The 21,518-nt window shown below is 42.7% G+C and overlaps 1 protein-coding gene across 1 annotated transcript; it reads right to left on the reverse strand.

Moving 5' to 3' along the window:
* Positions 1-7,934: 7,934 nt before the first annotated feature.
* Positions 7,935-9,984, reverse strand: CCDC185 (coiled-coil domain containing 185). The gene has a single exon (XM_020879493.2). It carries the CDS (start codon positions 9,948-9,950, stop codon positions 8,061-8,063), a length of 1,890 nt encoding a protein of 629 aa, XP_020735152.2. The 5' UTR covers positions 9,951-9,984; the 3' UTR covers positions 7,935-8,060.
* Positions 9,985-21,518: the final 11,534 nt, after the last annotated feature.

Here is a 21,518-nt window from a genome sequence, read left to right on the forward strand (position 1 = left end):
CACAGATAGTATGTTTATTTATCTAGGTCCTCTTGCTTTCTTCAGCATTTTGTGATTTTTAGCAAATGTCATATACATATTTTATTAGGATTTATATCTAAGTTTTCCTAAGTTGTTGCAAATGGTTCAGTTCAGTTCAGTTGCTTGTGTCCAACTCTTTTCGACCCCATGGACTGCAGCATGCCAAGCCTCCTTGTCCATCACCAACTCCAGGAGTTTACTCAAACTCAGTCCATTGAGTCAGTGATGCCATCCAACCATCTCATCCTCTGTCTTCCCCTTCTCCTCCTGCCTTCAACATTTCCCAACATGAGGGTCTTTTCCACTGAGTCAGTTCTTCGCATCAGCAGGCCAAAGTATTGCAGTTTCAGCTTCAGCATCAGTCCTTCCAATGAATATTCAAGAGTGAGTTCCTCTAGGATGGACTGGTTGGATCTCCTTGCAGTCCAAGGGACTCTCAAGAGTCTTCTCCAATACCACAGTTCAAAAACATCAGTTCTTTGGTGCTCAGCTTTCTTTATAGTCCAACTCTCACGTCCATACATGACTACTGGAAAAACCATAGCCTTGACTAGATGGGCCTTTGTTGGCAAAGTAATGTCTCTGCTTTTTAATATGCTGTCTAGGTTGGTCATAACTTTCCTTCCAAGGGGAAAGCATCTTTTAATTTCATGGCTGCACTCACCATCTGCAGTGATATTGGAGGCCCCCAAAATAAAGTCTGTCACTGTTTCCATTGTTTCCCTATCTATTTGCCATGAAGTGATGGGACCAGATGCCATGATCTTAGTTTTCTGAATGTTGAGTTTTAAGCCAACTTTTTCACTCTCCTCTTTTGCTTTCATCAAGAGGCTCTTCAGTTCCTCTTTGCTTTCTGCCATAAGGATGGTATCATCTGCATATCTGAAATTATTGATATTTCTCCCGGCAATCTTGATTCCAGCTTGTGCTTCATCCAGCCTGGCATTTCTCATGATGTACTCTGCATATAAGTTAAATAAGCAAGGTGACAGTATACAGTCTTGATGTACTCCTTTTCCAATTTGGAACCAGTCTGTTGTTCCATATCTGGTTCTATCTGTTGCTTCTTGACCTGCATACAGATTTCTCAGAGACAGGTCAGGTGGTCAGGTATTATACTTTAAGTATTGCAAATGGTATCATACTTTAAAATGTAAATGACCTTGAGATCATTGAGAATATATATAAATACGATTGATTTTGTATGTTGCTGTTATATCCTGTGATCTTGTTGAACTCGCTTATTAGAAGATTTATGGACATTGCCTTGGATTTTCTAAAAAGACCATCATGTCATCTGTAAATAAGGATAGCTTTTGTTTCTTCTTTTCCAATCTTCTGTCTTATATTAACATTTCCTTTTCTTGCCTTCCACCATGATGTTTAATGAGTAGTGAGAATGGACATACTTGCCTTGTTTCTGATCATGGAAGAAACCAGTTGGGCTTTCAATATTAGGTGTGATGTTTGCTGTAGATTATGTGTGTGTGTGTGTGTGTGTGTGTGTTGAATCAATGCTCTTTATCAAGCTGAGGAAGTTCCCCTTTATTTCTATTTTTTCTGAAAGTATTATTCATGAATGGATGTTGAATTTTGTCAAATGTCTTTCTCTGTGTTGATTTATGTATTCATGTGCTTTTCTTCTTCAGTTTGTTAATATGCTGGATTATTAACATGGTGATTCATTTTCAAGTATTGAATCAACCTTGTAATCTTGGAATAAACCCAACTTAGTTGTGGTGCATAATTTTTTTAATATGTTGAATGAAATTTGCTAATGCTTTAAGGATTTTAAAGCCTATACTCAAGAGGGACATTATTCTGTAGGTTTCCTTTGTCTGTTTGGCATTATGGTAATACTAACCTCACAAAATAAATTGGGAAGTATTCTCTTCTATTTCCTGGAAGAGACTGTATAGAATTGGTGTCATTTTTTTTTTATTTATTTAGTTTTAGTTAAGGATGAGTGCTTTACAGTTTTGTGTTGGTTTCTGTCAAACCTGAACATGAATCAGCCACAGGTATACATATGTCCCCTCCCTCTTGAACCTTCCCTCCTGCCTTCCTCACAGTGTTATTTCTTCTCTAAGTGTTCATGAAATTCTTGAGTGCAACCATCTGGGCCTGGATTTTGGTGGGGGGAAGAGTTTTAAAATAATGAATTTAATTTCACTAGTGATTATGGGCTATTCACATGCTCTGCCTCATATTGTGGCAGTTTGTGTTTCTGGAGGAAGTGATCCACTTACCTAATTTGTCAAACTTATGCGTATAAAGTTGTTCATGTGTGGAAGTGTATGAATGTGTTAACTGCTCAGTTGTATTGACTCTTTGAGACCCCATGGACTGTAGCCTGCCAGGTTCCTCTGTCTATGGGGATTCTCCAGGCAAGAATACTGGAGTATGTAGCCATTCCTGTCTCCAGGGGAATTTCCTGATCCAGGGATTGAACCGGGTCTCCTGCATTGCAGGTCGATTCTTTACCTTCTGAGTCACCAGAGAAGCCAAATTTGTTCACAGCATTTCCTTATGATCCTTTTGATGTCTTCAGGATCCATAGTGATAATGCTATTTCATTCACACTATTGGTGATCTGTGTCTTCTCTTTTTTCTTTATCATTCTTGTTAGTGGTTTGTCTATTTTATTGAATTTTTCGAAGAACCAGTCTTTGTTTTCATTGATTTCTTCTATTGTTTTTGTTTTCACTGTAATTGATGTCTGTTCTTTTATTTTCTTTGGCTTGCTTTGGGTTTACTTTGTTCTATTTCTAGGTTATTCTAAGGTGAGAATTTAGATGATTGACTTGAGATTTTTCTCTTTTTAAATATACTTAGTTCTATCAATTTCCCTCTCAGCACTGTTTTAGCTGTGCCCCACAAATTTGACATTTTATTTTAGTTAAATTTAATGTATTTTAAAAGTTTTCCTTTGAGACACTGACTTAGGAATTGTTTAAAATTGTTTTGATTAATTTCTAACTGCTGGAGATTTTTCTGTTATCATTGTTGTTGATTTCTAGTTTGATTCCATTGTGGTCAGAGAACACATTTTGTATGATTTCAATAATTTAAATTTCTTGAGCTTATTTTATGGACCAGGATATGTTCTCTCTTGATATTTGTTCCATGGGCACTGGAAAAGAATCTGTTCTCTGCTGTTGCTGTGAGGGGTTTTCTATAGCTGTTGACTAGATCTTGTTAGTTGACAGTGTTAAGCTTTTCTATATCCTTGTTGATTTTCTTTTTAGAAGTTCTATCAGTTGTTGGGAGAAAGGTATTCAAGTCTCTGGCTACAATTGTGATTTTTTTTTTCCTTTCCTAGTCCTATTGGCTTCTGCTTCATGTATTTCATATTTCTGTTGTTTATGTATATGTGTTATGTGTTAGTTACTCAGTTATGTCTGACTTTCTGAGACCCCATGGACTATGGCCCACCAGGGTCCTCTGTCTGTGGGATTTTCCAGGCAAGAATACTGGAGTGGGCTGCCATTTCCTTCTCCATTTTATATATAGTAGTATGTGAAAGTCAATCACAGTTTCCCAATTTATCCCCCTCTCCCTTTATACCCTGGCAACCATAAGTTTGTTTTCTACATCTGTGGTTTTAATTCTGTTTTATAAATAAGTTCATTTATACCCTTTAAATTGCATTGTTTGCCTTTAGTAAAATTTTATGTATACATGTTTAGAACTATGTCTTCTCAGTGGGTTGACTCTGGTAAATTTACATTTTTTCCTGTTTTTGGTAGTTTTTTGCTCTGAAGTGTGCTTGATCTTGTATTAATATAGCTACTCTTTTGCAAATATTTTCTCCCAGTCTGTGGCTTACTTTCTCATTCTCTTGATCAAGATTTTTTCCTTCTTTTCTTCAGTTTCACAAATTTGACTATGGTATGTCTTATGGGTTTACTCTTTTGCAAGGGTTCACGCAACTTCTTGCATATGTAGGGTTAGCTCTTTACTAAATCTGGAAAGTTTTCAGCCATTATTACCCTGAGCACTTTTTCAGTCCTACATTTTCTCTGCTCCTTCTGGGAACATACCACGAATGTTAGAACTTTTGTTATACTTCTACAGGTTCGTGAGGTTTTAACTTTTTTGTAATTTTCTATTTCTCAGATTTGGTCATTTTTATGTCCTATAGTTCATTGTTTCTTTCTTATGTTCCCTCCATTCTATCGTTTAGCTCATCCCTCAGCTTTTTATTTTTGTAAATGCATTTTTCAGCTCTAAAATTTCCATTTGGTTCTTCTTTATACCTTGTGTGTGTTTTTTTTGTTGTTGTTGAGATTTTCTGTTTGCCAAAAAATTTTTTGTTTGTTTCAAGTATGTTCATAATTGCTTGTTGAAGCATTTATCATGACTAATTTAAGATCTTTTTCAGGCATTTCTAACACTGTTACCCTCATTTCCTGTTGTTGTTCAGCTGTTCAGTTGTGTCCGACTCTTTGCAGGTCATGGACTACAGCACTCCAGGCTTCCCTGTTCTTCACTAACTCCAAGAGTTTGCTTAAACTCATGTCCATTGAATCAGTGATATCATCCAACCATCTCATCCTCTGTTGTCCGCTTCTCCTCCTGCCCTCAATCTTTCCCAGCATCAGGATCTTTTCCAATGAGTCATTTCTTAGCATCAGGTGGTCAAAGTATTGGAGCCTCAGCTTTAGCATCAGTCCTTCCAATGAATATTCAGGGTTGATTTCCTTTAGGATTGACTGGTTTGATCTCCCTGCCGTCCAAGGAGCTCTCAAGAGTCTTCTCCAGCACCCCAGTTTGAAAGTATCAATTCTTTGGTGCTCAGCCTTCTTCATGGTCCAATTCTCACATCCACACACGACTACAGGAAAAACCATGGCTTTGACTAGATAGACCTTTGTTGGCATAGTGATGTCTCTGCTTTTTAAAGTGCTGTCTAGGTTTGTCATAGCTTTTCTTCCAAGGAGCAAGCGTCTTTTAATTTCATAGCTACAGTCACTCTCCACAGTGATTTTGGAGCCCAAGAAAATAAGGTCTATCACTGTTTTCATTTTTCCACCATCTATTGGGAGCGACTGAACTGAACTGAACTGAGCTGATTAGCACCTACTGTCTTCTTCATTCAGTTCAAGATAGTCTTGGTTCTTAGTGTGAAGTGTGATTTTGAATTGAAACCTAAACATTTTTAATATTGTTTAAGACTGGATCTTCTGTTTTATCTGGCTTCCTCTCACACTGCTCTAGAAAGGGAAGGACATTGAGGCCTTATTATTGCCAGGCAGGGGTATAAGTCCAGTTCCCCAGTCCACCTCCATTGCCACCTGAGGAGGGGAGGGGGCACTCTTCATCACTGCTGAGTGGAGGTGGGGGTTTTGGCTCCCTTCTAGGCATCCATTGATACTTTCTTGGCTGGAAGGGCTAAGAATGCCTCATTGCCACTCTCCACATGACATCTACTGATACCAAGGAGCTGTTCCTGCTGGAGGGTGATAAAAGTCCTGTCCACTAGGCTTTATTGGATACTACTCAGTAAGGAGAGAGAGGGGTCCCCTGTTACTATGTCGTGGTGGTGGTGGTGGCCGTAGTGGTTGAAAGTCTAGGCTCCTCAAGTGGTCTCAAATGACACTGCCAGGGTGAGGAGCTCCTTGGCACAGCCTGGTGAGGGTAAAAGTCTAGGCTCCTTGGTGGGTGTTGGGAGCTTGGGTAAGCATGGGGTCAATATATACGTGTGTGTGTGTTTTAAAGGAAGAATAGAGAAAAGTAAATACTTCATCTTCTGTCAGTTTTATTCTGTATTGACTATTTCTACAAGTAATATTCATAAAGAATTGGATAAAAGAATGAAAGTTTGTATTTCTATGAGCAAAGAACATTAGTAGGGTAACCACATGGGATACGGATGTGGGGTCAAAATATCCTGCTTAATGGCTTTTATTTTGACTGGTAGGCATGGGTATAAAGAATTCTAAGAAAATGACCCTGGCCTTAAGTAGCATTCAGTCCAGCTTGGAAGCCAAGAGGCAGATTGCAAAATGGATATGCCAACAAAGCGGCAGCTTCTAAGTGCTCAATAAGCCATAAGCTGAACATCTTGTCAAAGAAGGCTGATGCTGAGAAGGAGCAGCCAGGGAGGTCCCATATTTCATACAAGAGGCAGGTTGTGAGCTAAGCTCAGAAAAATCAGACTTGGATATGATAGGAGGAGGCAGCTGGTGAGAAGGCATTGAAATAGGGAGAATGGAATTGACAAAAATGGAAGTCAGTAGTACAAAAACTGTAATATTTAATTATTGTGTGTGTATTAGGTTCTGGACACTATGCCAGATGCTTTATATTATTGTACTTGATCATCCTTCACAACATCCCCTTTGAAGTACAAATTATAATCCTTTTTTACAGATAAGGAAACTGAGGCCCAGGAAGGTAACTTCCCCAAAGTCACATACCTATGTCAAGACAAAGAGTTAGATTCTGAGACATTTTAAGCTCTTTCCTAGAATGCAGGTAATATGCACAGCACTTGGCTGGAACAGCACTAGCTTGGGTGGAGAGAAGAGAATGATAAGATTAAAAATTGAAGCAACGTGTACCAACAAAGGAATGAGAGCCTGAGTAGGCCTCTTTGGGGACAGCAGGCAGAGGGGAACTATGACAGGGAAGTTTCCATCATGTAAGATGGGAATATGGCTCTCACACTGCCCTTTGTTGTTTTTTTTTTTCTAAATTGCATTAACAAAACAAAATTGTTTTTTCTGGTCATGCCTGGGGCATGTGAGATGTTAGTTCCCCAACCAGGGATTGAACCTGCACCCCCTGCATTGGAGGTGTGGGACCCTAACTTCTGGACCACCAGGGAAGTCCCTCACAATGACCTTTGATATAAAACCCCTTGCCAGGTCACCTTTCATGTCATTTCAAAAATACTAAGAAGACAAAAGTCTTCCAGCAGGACTTATTCTTTCTCTATCTCTCTTTTGAAAGACAAATGTTATTTACAGAACACTTTTAGAATTTTTTGATAGAGACTTTGAGATATGATGGGTTAAATTCTGCTTAGCTTCTGGCTCTTAGTTTTTAAAATATCAAGCTCCTGAATCATGCTTAGTCACTCATTTAGAGCCTGGTTAGGTTAATGAGACACAATGTGGGCAGACAGAATGACATCACATACCTCCTTCAGAAGAGACAAAGGAGAAATAGAGGGGAAGAGGAGGATTCTAATAGAATTTTGTTCCATAAGACTGGATGAGACTGACCAAAAACGGGGAAAGAATTGGACCCAAAGATTCCACTGAACTCTTGAACATGTCTGTGGTGGTGTAATCACTAGTGCTAAAGGCATTATAAACACTTTCTATTCAACATGGGAAAGGAAGGCCAAAGAAGTACCATCTGAGAGGAGCCATAGAAAGCTGTTGCCAAAAATATTTCACAGAACGTCAATTCCATGGAAGGATCCAAGAGGAAAAAAAAGCTCTGTGGTTTGTGAAAAACACTAGGTTAATAAAATGTGTCTTTACTGCAAGACTTTTCAGAGCCTTTAAAATTTTCAGCTGTGTTATGAACTCCCAAGAGGGGATGTAGTATGCTGTGTTCCCCAATATACTTGTTGACAGGAATTCCCCCCACGCTTCCCCACCTCACTTTTTGTTCTTGGAGATTTCCTATGACAAATACTTCACACTTCACCCTTTCATAAGTTTGGGGACAGGGAAAGACCGAAGCCATGGCACAGAACTCTATTCCGCACTGTAGACTTTTTCTTTGGTTCCTCAAAATGTGTCTGACATACATACACTTCTGAGATTACTTGAGAGCGAAATGAGTATTTTCTATTTAAAGCCAAATGTACAAAGGCAAATAATTTTCTTAAAACTTGGAAATTTTTATCCCACCCTCTCAACCATCCCAATGAATCAATAAACTAGTTCACGAGAGAGAGTTGCTGCTATTTTATATACTTTTTAAAAATCAATGCTCAATCATAATCAAATTAGAAAATGAATCACATTGCCAGATCTCTGTTTAGCCGCCTGGGCTGGAAGCTATTTGTCATCAGGTTCTCAGTAGCCCCCTCTCTGCTGCCCAGCTGGGATCTGGGCCTCCTGGGCCATCTGATCAAAGAAGTTGTTGGCAAGTGTTCTCCTGTCATCTGTCCTGGAGGCCCTGGAGATCTTCTGGAATTCCTCGAAGGTTGCGTCTTTCTCTCGCAGGATCTGCTCCATCCTCTGCTCCTGTCTCCGGATGGCTTCCTTGATGCCCTGGATGTGGCACCTTTCCTCCTTCTCGGCTTTCAGCTTCAGGATGTGATGATTCTTCTCCCGCAGGATGTTGAGCTCCCGAATGTGGTGCGCCTTGTCCCTGACGTTCTTGTGGGCCTGACTCCGGGTCTGAAGGATCTTCTGGTCCGCCATCTCGTCCAGCAGTGGCTTGTGCTCCTTTCTCTGCTCCTGCGACTCTTCCGCCCACCACTTCACCTGCTGGAACCGCTCCTCCGCCTTCTGGACTTTGTCCTTCAGCTCTCTGTGGGGCTCCTTCATCTGGCCCTTAGGCATCTCTTGGGACCACTGGGAGCTCTGCTCCAGGGACAGCTTCCTGAGGAGCTCCTCAGCCTTGGCCTGGCAGTCCATGAGGACCTTCCTGGCCTGGTAATTGACTAGAGAGCTGAGACTGGTCTCCTGGATCTTTTTCTGGCCCTTGGTAGGGTGAACGTGCTTCTTTAGACAGGCCTGTGCCAGCCTCTTCTGCAGCTGCAGGCTGTTCCGCGCCTGCAGGTCCCGCAACATCTTCTCTGGCAGGGGTTGCCCTTGGCACTGCTTCTCCGGCTCCGTTTCGGGCTCGGAGGGGGCCCCCTCCAGCTTCTCCTGGCGCTGCTTCTCCTGGTCCTCCAGCTGCGCCTTCCACCCGCTGCTCTCCTGCTGGGTCGTGTTGGCGGCCCGCCTGTCCCGCCGCCGGCCTCGCAGCTCCCGGTTCAGACGAGCCTTGCGCTGCTCCTTGTCCTGCTGCCACTGCTCTTGGCTCTGCAGCAGCAGCAGCTTGCGCTCCCTCTCCAGGGTCAACTGGACCTTCTGGTCGGAGCGCTTCAGCTCCTCCCAGGCTAGGGCCGCCTGCTGCTGCAGCTCCCGCATCCTCTGGGCCTTTTTGAGCCGGCTCAGCACCAAGGCCACGATCTTCTGGTCCCTGGAGGACATTATTGCCTCTTCCAACTTGTTCTTGAGGACCTGGGTGTGTTGATTCTGCATCTCCTTGCTGGAAACCAGGGACTGGGAAAGCTGGCTGGTTAACGACTCCACCGTATCATTGCTGTGTCTTTTCTGGATGTGCATGCAACCTGACTGTGGCCCAAACTCTCTGGAGGACACAGAAGACTTCTCCGTGTGGACTGAGGAAAGGGACCAGGGACGTAGACCCCTGCAGAGCGGCACTGCCCACTGGTCTCCGCCCTGAGCCTTTTCTTCCTCAAATGCTCGGTTCGCAGGAGTGTAAGCTCCCTGCGAGTAAGGTGGGGGCGAATCTCCCCGGGCGGAAGGGTATTGCTGGCCTTGCTGAGGCTGGGGCTCCAGCTGCCAGGTCGGGCTGTGCCCGCTGCCTCCCTGCTCCTGGGGCTTGGTCCTTGCCTCCCCCCAGTCATCCTCCAGGAGCCGGCTGCGGGGTCGGGGCTTCCTGGCGCGGTCTAGGAATCTCCGGGCCACGTCGGTCAGGCTGCGACTTTCCTGCGGCGAGTTGGAGTACCGGCGCCCGCTGGGCTGAGGGGTGGGTGAGCAGAGCAGGTGAGGCCAGGGCGCGGTGGCCTCGCTCTCCTCGCCTGGTGTCCGGGCCCAGGAGCACAGGCCCGGTTCGGTCCGCGGCCCCGACCCGTCCAGATGAGCCAAGGATGCGCTCTCCTCGCTGGGCGGCGGAGGCTCCCAGAGGGCCGAGTGGGGCCGCGGGGAGAAGCGGCCGAAGTCCTCCATTCTCCCTCCCTGCGCCCAGCGTCTGAGTCCGGGTCCCGGTCCCGGAGGGGGCGCTGCTGAGACCCGCCCCGCCCTCCGATCCCGGGGTCCCGGCCGCCTGTGACGCTCCGGCCACTTCACAATGCTCCCGGCGCCACCCGGCCGCTGCAGCCTTCGCCCAACCGGGCCTCCCTGGCACCCCGCGCGGCGAGAGGCGGGAAGGCGGCAGGAGGCTGGGAGAGGGGGCTGTAGAAAGTCCGGGTCACCCTAAAGAGGAGGGTGAGTAGTGAGCCCCCACCAGTGTTGCAGGCAGGAATTTGAACTCCCATTTGTACATCTTAAAGTAGCGGAATTTTAAAAGACACAGGTAAAGGCATTCCCCCCCAGACTAGAATGTGGCCTGGAAGGGTGGGGCGGGGAGTCCTTTAGTCAGAGGTCCCTACCACAGCGCACCTCTGCAGTGTAGGCAAAGTCGAGGCACATTAATTTACATGCACCATCCTTTTGCCCTTTTAACTTAGCACGCCCAAAGTGTAGTTTTTTAAACTTTTAGAGGAGAGAAAACAAAACAAAAACATACTAGTTTGTTTCCTCCTAATACAGCAACCACTGCTTTTGTCAAAATAGGAATGTTAGGTGCACGTTTCTGAAATAGAATTGGTGGACACCATGGCAAATCACTTTATTGTTTTCCTTTTTCTTCAATTTAATGAGATGACTTTTTCGGGTTGACATTCAGGGCTCATGGGAAGAGCACTAGCTTTGGTCATGTAAACTTGAGTTTGACTCTCCTCTGCCACTTTCCACTTGTGTGGTCTTGGTCAAATTGACAACAACTTTCCTGACCCTCAAATTCTGGAACAGAGGACAGAAGAGAGGCCATGACGATACTACTGTCGGGCTGCCCTTAGGTAGATGAAACTATGCCTCAAGAGCTTAGCACCTTAATACAGTCAATTAATATAATTCTGATGTCTTTCTAGCCTTCAGTTACAAATCGTAAGATTTAATACAGTAAGTCCTTTACATATGAACGCATTCCATTCTGAGAGTGTGTTCCTAAGTCCAGTTTGTTCATAAGTCCAACAAGGTTAGCCCAGGTACCCAACTAACACAATCAGCCATATAGTACTGTACAGTGATAGGTTTATAATACTTTTCACACAAATAATACATACAAAACAAACACAAAAAATAAAGAAAACCTTTTTAATCTTACAGTTCGGTACCATGAAAAGCACAGTAGCTCAGTACAACAGCTGGCATCAGGGGCCAGCACCATGTGAACAGGCAAGAAGAGTCGCTGACTGGAGGAGGGAGAGGAGGTGGGAGATGAGATGGCAGAGCGGAAGGATCATCAGCAACAGGAGACAGAGGCAAGCTGCAATGTCACTCACGCCTGACATTGGTGTTCCAAGTTCTGGTTCCTTGCTGGAACCAGATGCACATTCCCATCTTTGAAAGTTCACAACTTGAAGGTTTGTATGTAGGGGACTTACTGTATACGGGTTTACGAAAGTTTCTACAGATTCCTAGCTTAACAAAAGAACAGAATTAATGTCATCCTAAAACAGTTTAGGTAAAGGATAGAGTGCTGCGGGTAGGGTGGGGGGGCGGTGTGGGGGTGATGTCCAGGCTCCGCTGTGTTCATCCTGGACTATGGATCTTGGCTCAGTCACTTCCTTTCTCTGGGATGTAATGAGGAAACAGTTCTGGATAATATTCTCCAACTATGGTCAATCCTTAAAGAAAAATTAAGCATTTACTTGTCCCAGTCCTCTTCACCTACATCTTCTTGAAGCTTCACAGTGGCTCCAGCTAGGCAGGGCCAGTAGAACTGATAACATTTCCTTAGGACAAATCTGAGACTTGGCCATTTTAACTGATTCTTTCAAAGTTCAGGAGGTCAGTGGTGGAAGTTTTAATTTTAGGTTCACTTGTCTTTCCATGATATCATGCTGCTTCTCAGGAAATGCACTCCGAATTGGGACATGTATTATGGACTGAAAGTTTGTGTTCTTCCTAATTCATACACTGAGGCTCTAAACTCTAGTGGGATGGTATTTGGAGGTGGGACCTTTGGGAGGTGATTAGGTTTAGATGAGGTCATGAAGGTGTGGCCTCTGTGATGGGATGAGAGGAAGGGACCAGAACTTCTGCTCTGTGCCATGTGAGATTACAGACAGAAGGTGGCTGTCTGTAAGTCTGGAAGTGGACCCTCACCAAGATCTGAATGTGCTCACATATTGACTGAGCACTTTCCATACTCCAGAACTGTGAGAAATAAATGTCTGTAGTTTAAGCCATCCAGTCTATGGTGTTTTGTTAGAGTAGCCTGAGCTGACAAAGATGACATGCTCTAAAAATATTATGATCAGATGTAAACTCAAGGGTCATGACAGCTATGTCCTTGAAGCCATGTGGTAGCAACCTTGACCAGAGTGTCTGAGGCCTCCCCAGGAGCCCACTCTGCCTAGATAGGAGCTCATGTGCAGTCATTAGCACGTCTGTAGCCAAGAACAGGAGGTTGCTTCTACCCTAGATTTCTATTGGCGCCACTCATACCATTGTTAGAGAAATTATTTGGTGATTATAATTTTTGCTTGGAGGCAACTTTTACATAAAGTTGAAAGATTTATTCCATAAATTTGAAATAGAATCATTTAAGTGAGGAGATATTTGGGCATGAACTGAGTCATGCTGATACCTGAGTGTCATCTCTCTCTGAAGAAGCTTTGTAAAACATTTTGCACAGCTACATGTGGTTCTGGCTGGCACCAGGCCACTTCCTGTTACAGAGAAGCAGTGTTGTGTGGGTGAAAACACAGCCACCCAAGACCCAGGAGACTGCCACCAGCTAGCTTTGCCACCTGCTGATCACCTGTAGTGGTCATTTCACTCTCTGTCTGGAGATTCCGGTGGTTTCCTCATTGCTGTAGGAGATGATTTGTAAGATCTCACTCAGTCCCAAAGGCAACTGGAAAGAAGAGTTCAATCTAGTAAATCCTGCAGGCTTCCTTTTGTAAAACAGAAATGAGTTAATCCCTGAAAAATGCTTACAGCAGTGCTTGGCATGTAGTTGCTGCCTTATAAAAATTAGTCACTAGAATGATCATTATCATTATTCCAGGAGCACTAAAACCATAGCAATGTAGGGCTGAATTTAAAGACACAGTTTGGCAGATGTAAGCTATTATATATGGAATGGATAAAAAGCAGTGTCCTACTGTATAGCACAGGGAACTATGGTCAATGTCCTGTGATAAACCATAATGGAAAAGACTTTCTAAAAAAAGAATGTATATACTTACACAGGTATAACTGAGTCACTTTGCTGTATAGGAGAACTTAACACAACACTGCAAATCAAGTATGCTTTAGTTGAAGGGAGGAAGGAGGGAGGAAGGAAGACAGAAAAAGAGGAGAAAGACATAGTTTGAAGCAGAGCCAGATCCCCAGTTCAGGACTCTTTGACCTTTTTCTTGCCCTGAAGGTTCTCAGAATTCCTCATGGAAATGAGAATAGCCCACCCACTTCTGCTGATGATAGAATAGGGACACAGTTTTAACTCCATGATGCCACTAATGTTTATTAAAATCTGGGCCAGGATTAGAAAGATAATCAAGGACCCTCACCCACAGTATTTCTAGGAGAAACTCATCCAGGTTACAATGTAGTAAATGGTTAAACTGTAAATTCACCAGGATTCCTAGAGGAGGGAGAGGGAGGGGTTAGTTCTCAAGGGAAGTTCATCCAGGTTGTTCATAAGGAAAGAGTTCATGTAGAGCAATGGTGCTAAATCTGGGAAGGCAGCTGGGATCGCAGCAGAGATGAGCAGGAGGACACGGCCGGCAGAGAATGCTGCATGGCCGCGGTATGAGCCTCAGAAATGCCTGGCACGTGAGGGTCCTGTGTGGGTTGTGTAGTGGGGACTTGGGGTGTGTGTGCAGTTCAGTGATGGGTGATGACATCAAAAAGGTGGGCTGGACCCAAATTCCACTGCCCTGAATGCCAAACCAAAGAGCATAGGCTCCCCACTGGGCAGCGGGGGTCCAGAAGTGCTCAGATCCCTTGGAGCTGCTGTGGGCCCAGAGGAGGGTGGGGCTAGAGGACTTTAGGGCAGGCTCTGTGGCTTCTTAGGCTTCCCTTGTGGCTCAGCTGGTAAAGAATCCGCCCACAATGTCAGAGACCTGGGTTCGATCCCTGGGTTGGGAAGATCTCCTGGAGAAGGAAAAGGCTACCCACTTCAGTTTTCTGGGCTGGAGAATTCCATGGACTATACAGTCCATGCGATCGCAAATGACTTTCACTTTCACTGTGGCCTCTGTCTCTGCTTCACTGAGAGCAGCTCAGATTTTCTCTCTTTTCTGTCCTGGGGCTCTTGGTAACAACTCATTGAAAAAGGTTGGGACTTCCTCTGCTTATTTTTTTAAAAAAAAAAAAGAAAAGGGTTGAAATCCACTGTGTAGACAACAGTGAGGAGTCAGAGTAAAAATGTTGAAACCAAAAAAGTGACCCGATTTAGTTTCTATTTTAGAAAGCTCACTCTGGTAGCAGGGTAGAAGATGAATTGAGATGAGGAGTAGGGGGAGGGTAAATCAGAGAAAGGGGGCTAGTTAGGAAGTTGGCCAGTAAGCGGGGCAAGCAAGAAGGAAGTGAGTGTAAACCCGGACAATGGCAAGGGGACTGGAAGACATGGAGGCAAGGTGCAGTTCAATGGTCAAGGGACCACGATCTGAAGGTGGATTCTATCTGGAGAAAGAGGGTTTCTAACCCAGGCGCCTGGGCAGATGTGAGTGTTAATGACAAGAGGTCTCAATCTATGTGACCTTGAGAACAGTAACCTGGGAAATCAGGTGAAAGAAGCTGTAATAAAAGTGAATACTGCACAGAACGGCAAACAAATGTCTGGAAGAGGCTGATGAAAATGGGAAGAGAAATCTTTTCCTCGGAGGGGCCTGGTGATAAGGCACCTGCTTGGCACACAGCTGCTGGAGGAGGACAGGTGCTTTTCACCTGCATCTTTAGCATCTGATTAACACTCCTGGGAAGATGACAAGCTGGGATGCCTTGGTCAGCTCTTCCACTGGGCGATGAAAGAGATGTTTTGTAAATGTTAAACTGCCAAGCATTCCCTTGATACTAAGAACAATTAGCCTTCTTTCCATTTGGCAGAAAAATCCTCACTATATTTCACTGGAGGCTTCAGTATTTAGACCTTCTGCCAAATGAAGATCTGGGCCTCTTTTCTGCATTTGTTGAAGACTTGGAAAATACAGCAAAATATGCTCTGGCCCCATAATTTGAACTGACTTATGGAATAGAAATGTGTTTAGGGCCCTTCCTCAGAATGACTATTAGTGGTAGTGACTTCAGATTTAATCTCTTTGCACAAAGCCCCTGGTTCTTGGATGGGCCAAAGGGGAGAAATAAGCTAGAGTTTCTCCATCCAATATCACAGCTGGCAGCCACACCTGGGTACAAGCATTTAAACATGGGTAGTTCCAATTGTCATGTGCTGTAAGTATAAAATACACACTGGTTTTAAAAGCTTACTATAGAAAAGTTAAATATCTCAACACTTTAAAAAAAATATTGATGATTTGTTGAGAGAGCTCATGTTTTAAACACAATAGACTAAATAAAATATATTATCAAAGTTAATTTCACATGTTACTTGTTTTAATGTGGCTACTAGTCAATTTAAAATTATATGTATGTAAATATATATCATGTTATATTTCTATTGGACAACAGTGCTCTGGATAATTGAGGTTCCCCAATATTCATATTGTAAGTGAAAACTCTCAATATCTGGGTAGTTTTTATTTTATGTAAATGTATTGCTTTGAGAAGAAGGGCTTAAGATGGTGGCATAGGAAGACCCTGAACTTACCTCCTCCCACGGACACAATAAACTGACAGCTACATGTGGATGATCTTTCCCTGAAAAAGACCCAAGAACTAGACAAACAGTGCCTGACAACAGAAGATAAAAGAGATGCACTGAGACGTAGAAGCAGAGACACAGTCTCATCCAGGACTCTACCCCAGAAACAGGGACCCGCAGTTGGGTGCTGTGCTGAGAAGTTCAGTCGTCTCCAACTCTCTGCAACCCCATGGACCGTAGCCCACCAGGCTCCTGTGTCCATGGGGATTCTGCAAGCAAGAATCCTGGAGTAGGTTGCCATACTCTCCTCCAAGGGATCTTCCCAATGCAGGGATCAAACCCAGGTCTCAAACCCAGGTCTCCTGCATTGAGGGAAGATTCTTTACCATTTGAGCCACTAGGGAAGCCCAAGAATACTGGAGCCGGTAGCCTAATCCTTTCCCAGGGGATCTTCCCCACCCAGGAATCGAACCAGGGTCTCCTGCATTGCAGATGGATTATTTACCACCTGAGCTACCAGGGAAGCACAGTTGGGATGGATGCCAAAAACACAGAACTTTCCCTCAAGGAGTGGAAGGATTGAGTCCCGTGTGAGACACCCTAACCTTTGGGTCCAGCACCAGAAAGATGAGCCCCCCAGTCAGCGAGAATGAAGTCAAGGAGAACCACAGAACTATCTGTTCCCACAGCAGAGAGCAGAGAACCTTCTCTTAAAGGGCTTACACACGGATGTATTTACACTGAGATCCAGGGCAAAAGCAGCAGGAAGGCCCAAAATGGCAAAAATCACCTAGATCACAAGGGAGGGAGACTCACTTACTGATTTTACAGTGGCTTCCAGAGAGATGAGAACCTGCTGGGACTTTGTCAGGGATGGGCCTGCCGGCAGGCACCATTTTTACAGTTTCATCATTTTCATTGGTGACAGAGCCACCAATTTTGGTGCTTTCCCTCTAGCCTGTTAGCACCAGAGGACATGCTCTATCCGCTCCACAAGGCCACCCAGCTGGGTGTGCCTTACCCACTCTGCATAGCAGCCGTGCTGCAACTGGGATAGACAGATGCACCATGCCCTGCCTCCCCCGGGTAGTGGTCATGCTGCAACCAAGCCAGGTGAGCACCCCAGGCCCCTGACTTTTCCACACAGCAGCTGAGACCCCACCACCGCAGGTGGATGCACACAGCCTACACGAGGGCCACCTCTTGAGCACCTGGCTCTGGTACTCAGGGAAGACTGTGCTTCTGGACCCCCAGAATCATCTCCTACACAAGAACACTCCTTGAAAACTGGGAGAAGTAGGTGTCTTGCTTGATACCTATAGACAAACACAGATAGTCAGGCAAGATGAGGAGACAGAGGAATCTACTCCAAACCAAAGAACAAGACAAATCCCCAGAAAAAGACATTGATGAAATGAAGATAAGTACCTTATCTGATAAATAGTTCAAAGTAATGTTTATAAAAATGCTCACCAAACTTGGAAGAAGAATGGATGAACATAGCAGAACTTCAACAGACAGAAAATATAAGAAAGTACCAAACAGAAGTTAAAACTGAACTGAGCACTTGTCTCATGCACCCAACCTGGGCTGGTGATCTGTTTCACCCTAGATAATATACATGTTTCGATGCTGTTCTCTTGAAACATCCCACCCTCGCCTTCTCCCAGAGTCCACAAGTCTGTTCTATACATCTGAGTCTCTTTTTCTGTTTTGCATATAGGGTTATCATTACCATCTTTCTAAATTCCATATATATGTGTTAGTATACTGTAATGGTCTTTATCTTTCTGGCTTACAAGTGCTCGGGCCTGGTGCACTGGGAAGACCCAGAGGGATTGGGTGGAGAGGGAGGTGGGAGGGGGGACCGGGATAGGGAATACATGTAAATCCATGGCTAATTCATTTCAATGTATGACAAAAACTACTGTAATGATGTAAAGTAATTAGCCTCCAACTAATAAAAATAAATGAAAAAAAAAAAAAACTGAACTGAAAGCTATACTCAAAGGGTTCAACAGCAGACCAGATGAAGTAGAAGAATGAATCAGTGAGTTGAAAGACCAAGCAATGAAAATTACCCAGACAGAGCAGCAAAATGAAAAAGAATTTTAGAAAGTGAAGATAACTTAAGTAATCTCTGGTTCGCCATCATGTAGAATAATATTTGCATTATAGTGGTCTCAGAAAGAGAAGACAGAGAGAAAAGCCTGGAGAGATTATTGAAGAAATAATGGTTGAAAACTTCCTTAATCTGGGGAAAGAAATAGATATCCGGGTCCAGGAAACCCGGAGAGTTCCAAGTATGATAAGCCCAAAGAAAACCATACTGAGACACATTATAGTTAAAACTGTAAAAATTAAGGGTAAAGAGAGAATCTTAAAGGCAGCAAGAAAAAAATGTTATTATGTAGAAGAGAAACCCCATAAAGCTATTAGTAGATTTTTCAACAGAAACTTTATGGGCCCGAAGAGAGTGGCATGAAGTATTCAAGGTACTGAAAGGAAAAAATTTCCAGCAATCATTCTCAACCTGACAAGATTATCATTCAGAATTGGAGGAAAGATTGAGTTTTCCAGATAAGCAAGAGCTAAAGTTGTTCATCATCACTAAACTGGCCCCACAAGAAGCATTAAGGGGAATTCTGTAAGCTGGAAAACAAAGGCACTAATTAATAGTAAGAAAACATACAAAAGTAAGGTAAATACACAGGAAAGATAGCAGATCAACCACTCAAAAAGCAAGTATGAAGGTTGAAAGACAAAAGTAGTAAAATTAACTAAAATTACAATAATCAGTTAAAGGAAGCCTAAAATAAAAAGATGTAAAAGATATGAAAACATGGTGGGGGTGTAAAAATGTAAAGCTCTGGAATATGTTCAAAGTTAAGTTTCTATCAACTTAAAAGCGATTGCTATATACATAGGATGTTATATGCGAACCTCACAGTAACCACAAGGGAAAACTTAAAGCAAATACACAAAAGAAATTTAGAAAGGAATCTTGAACAAGAAGGAATGCTTCTAAACTCACTTTACTGTATAAGGCTAGCACTGCTTGATACCAAAACCAGCTAATGTCATCACAAAAAAAAGAAAATTACAGGCCAGTATCCTTGATAAATCGGAGAAGGCAATGGCACCCCACTCCAGTACTCTTGCCTGGAAAATCCCATGGATGGAGGAGCCTGGTAGGCTGCAGTCCATGGGGTCGTGAAGAGTCGGACACAACTGAGCAACTTCACTTTCACTTTTCACTTTTATGCATTGGAGAAGGAAATGGCAACCCGCTCCAGTGTTCTTGCCTGGAGAATCCCAGGGATGCGGTCGCACAGAGTCGGACATGACTGAAGTGACTTAGCAGCAGCAGCATCCTTGATAAATACAGATGGAAAAATCCTCAACAAAATATTAAGAAACCAAATTCAATAAAACACTAAAAGGATCATACACCCCATGATCAAGTGGGATTTCTTCCAGAGATACAAGGATGATTCAACATCTGCAACTCAATCAGCATGATATACCACATTAACAAAATGAAAGATAAAAATCATATGATCATCTCAATAGATACAGAAAAAATATGTATTTATGACAAAAAAACTCTCAACAAAATGGATATAGAGGGAATGTACCTTAATAAAGGACATATATGATAGACCTGGAGATAACATCATATTCAGTGATTAAAAGCTGAAAGCTATTCCTCTAAGATCAGGAACAAGACAAGGATGTCCACTCTACCAATTTTATTCAATACAGGAACTCCTAGACACAGCAACTAGGCAAGACAAATAACTAAAAGGCATCCAAATCAGAAAGGAAGAAGTAAAACTGTCATTATTTGCAGATGATATAATGCTATATACAGAAAACACTAAAGACCCTACCAAAAAAACCTATTAGAACTAATAAATGAATTCAGCTAAGTTTCAAGATACAAAATCAATATACAGAAGTCTGTGGCATTTCTATCAGAAAGATAAATCAAGAAAAAAAATCCTGTTTACAATTGTATCAGTAAGGATAAAATACCTAGGAAGAAATTTAACCAAGGAGGTAAAATACCTGTACACTGAAAATTATGAGACACTTATGAAAGAAATTTAAGTAGACACAAATAAATGGAAAGATACACTGTGTTCATGGACTGGAATAATTAATATTGTTAAAATGTCCCTATTACCCAAAGCAATCTACAGGTTCAATGCAATATCTATCAAAATTCCAATGGCATAATTCACAGAACTAGAACAAATAATTCTAAAATTTGGGCAGAGCCAGAACAAATCCTCAATAGCCAAAACAATCTTGATGAAGAATGAAGCTGGAGGTAACATGCTCCCTGATTTCAAACTATGCTACAAAGCTTGATAATCAAGACAGTAGGTAATGGCACAAAAACAGACGTGCTGATGAATGGAACAGAAAAGACAGCCCAGAAATAAACCTACACATATAAGAACAATTGATTTATGACAAAGGTGCAAAGAACATGCCATGGAGAAGGGACAGTCTCTTTGGTAAATAGTGTTGAGAAAACTTGATGGCTACATGTTAAAAAACTATCTTACACCAAACACAAAAATCAACTCAATTTAAAGACTTGAATGTAAGGCCTGGAACAGTAAAATTCTTAGAAGCAAAAATAGGCATAACGTCACTGTCATCAGTCTTAGCAGTGTTTTGTGGACCTGGCTCCAAAGGCAAGAGAAACAAAAGTAAAAGTAGGCAAATGGGATGACATCAAATTAAAAAGCTTCTTCACAGTGAGGGAAACCATCATCAAAACAAAAACCAACTTACTGGATGGGAGAAAATATTTGCAAATCATGTATCTGATAAGGAGGTAATACACAAAATCTATAAAGAACTCATAAAATTTAATAATAACAAAACAACCCAGCTAACAAATGGAAAGAGGAACTGAATAGCTGCATTTCTAAAGAAGACATACAGATGGCCAACAGGCATAAGAAAAGATGTTCAACAGTACCAATTATTATGGAGATGCAAATCAAAACCACAATGAGATATCACCTCATACCTGTTAGAATGGTTAGTATCAAAAAGACAAGAAGTAGCTGTTAGAGAGGATGTGTTGGTGGAAATATAAATTGGTGCACCCACTATGGAAAACTTTATTGAGATTTTTCAAAAAATTAAGAAGAGTACTGTACAATCCAGAAATTCCACTTGAGTGTTTATTCAAAGAAAATGAAAACACTAATTCAAAAACGTATGTGCACTTCTATGTTCATTGCAGCATTATTAATATGTGAAAGCAACCTGAGTGTCCATCCATGGATGAATGGGTAAAGAAGATGTGGTATGCATACCCAATGGACTATGACTCAGGCATGAAAAGGAATGAAATCTTGCCATTTGTGACAATATGGATGAACCATGAGAGTGTTATACTAAGTGAAATAAGTCAGAAGAAAAAGACAAATACCATACAAATACCATATGATCTTGCATGCTAGGAAGTCGCATCAGTCATGTCCGACTCTTTGTGACCCTATGAACTATTCATGGGATTAATAGTTCATGGGATTATTATTCATGGGATAATGAATAATATCCCATGGCTCCTCTATTCATGGGATTCCCCAGGCAAGAATCCTGGAGTGGGTTGTCATTTCCTTCTCCAGCCATATGATTTTACTCATATGTATTAGTAGAACCTAAAACAA

The sequence above is a fragment of the Odocoileus virginianus genome, chromosome 11, assembly GCF_023699985.2.
Source record: "Odocoileus virginianus isolate 20LAN1187 ecotype Illinois chromosome 11, Ovbor_1.2, whole genome shotgun sequence".
Taxonomy (NCBI): Eukaryota; Metazoa; Chordata; class Mammalia; order Artiodactyla; family Cervidae; genus Odocoileus; species Odocoileus virginianus.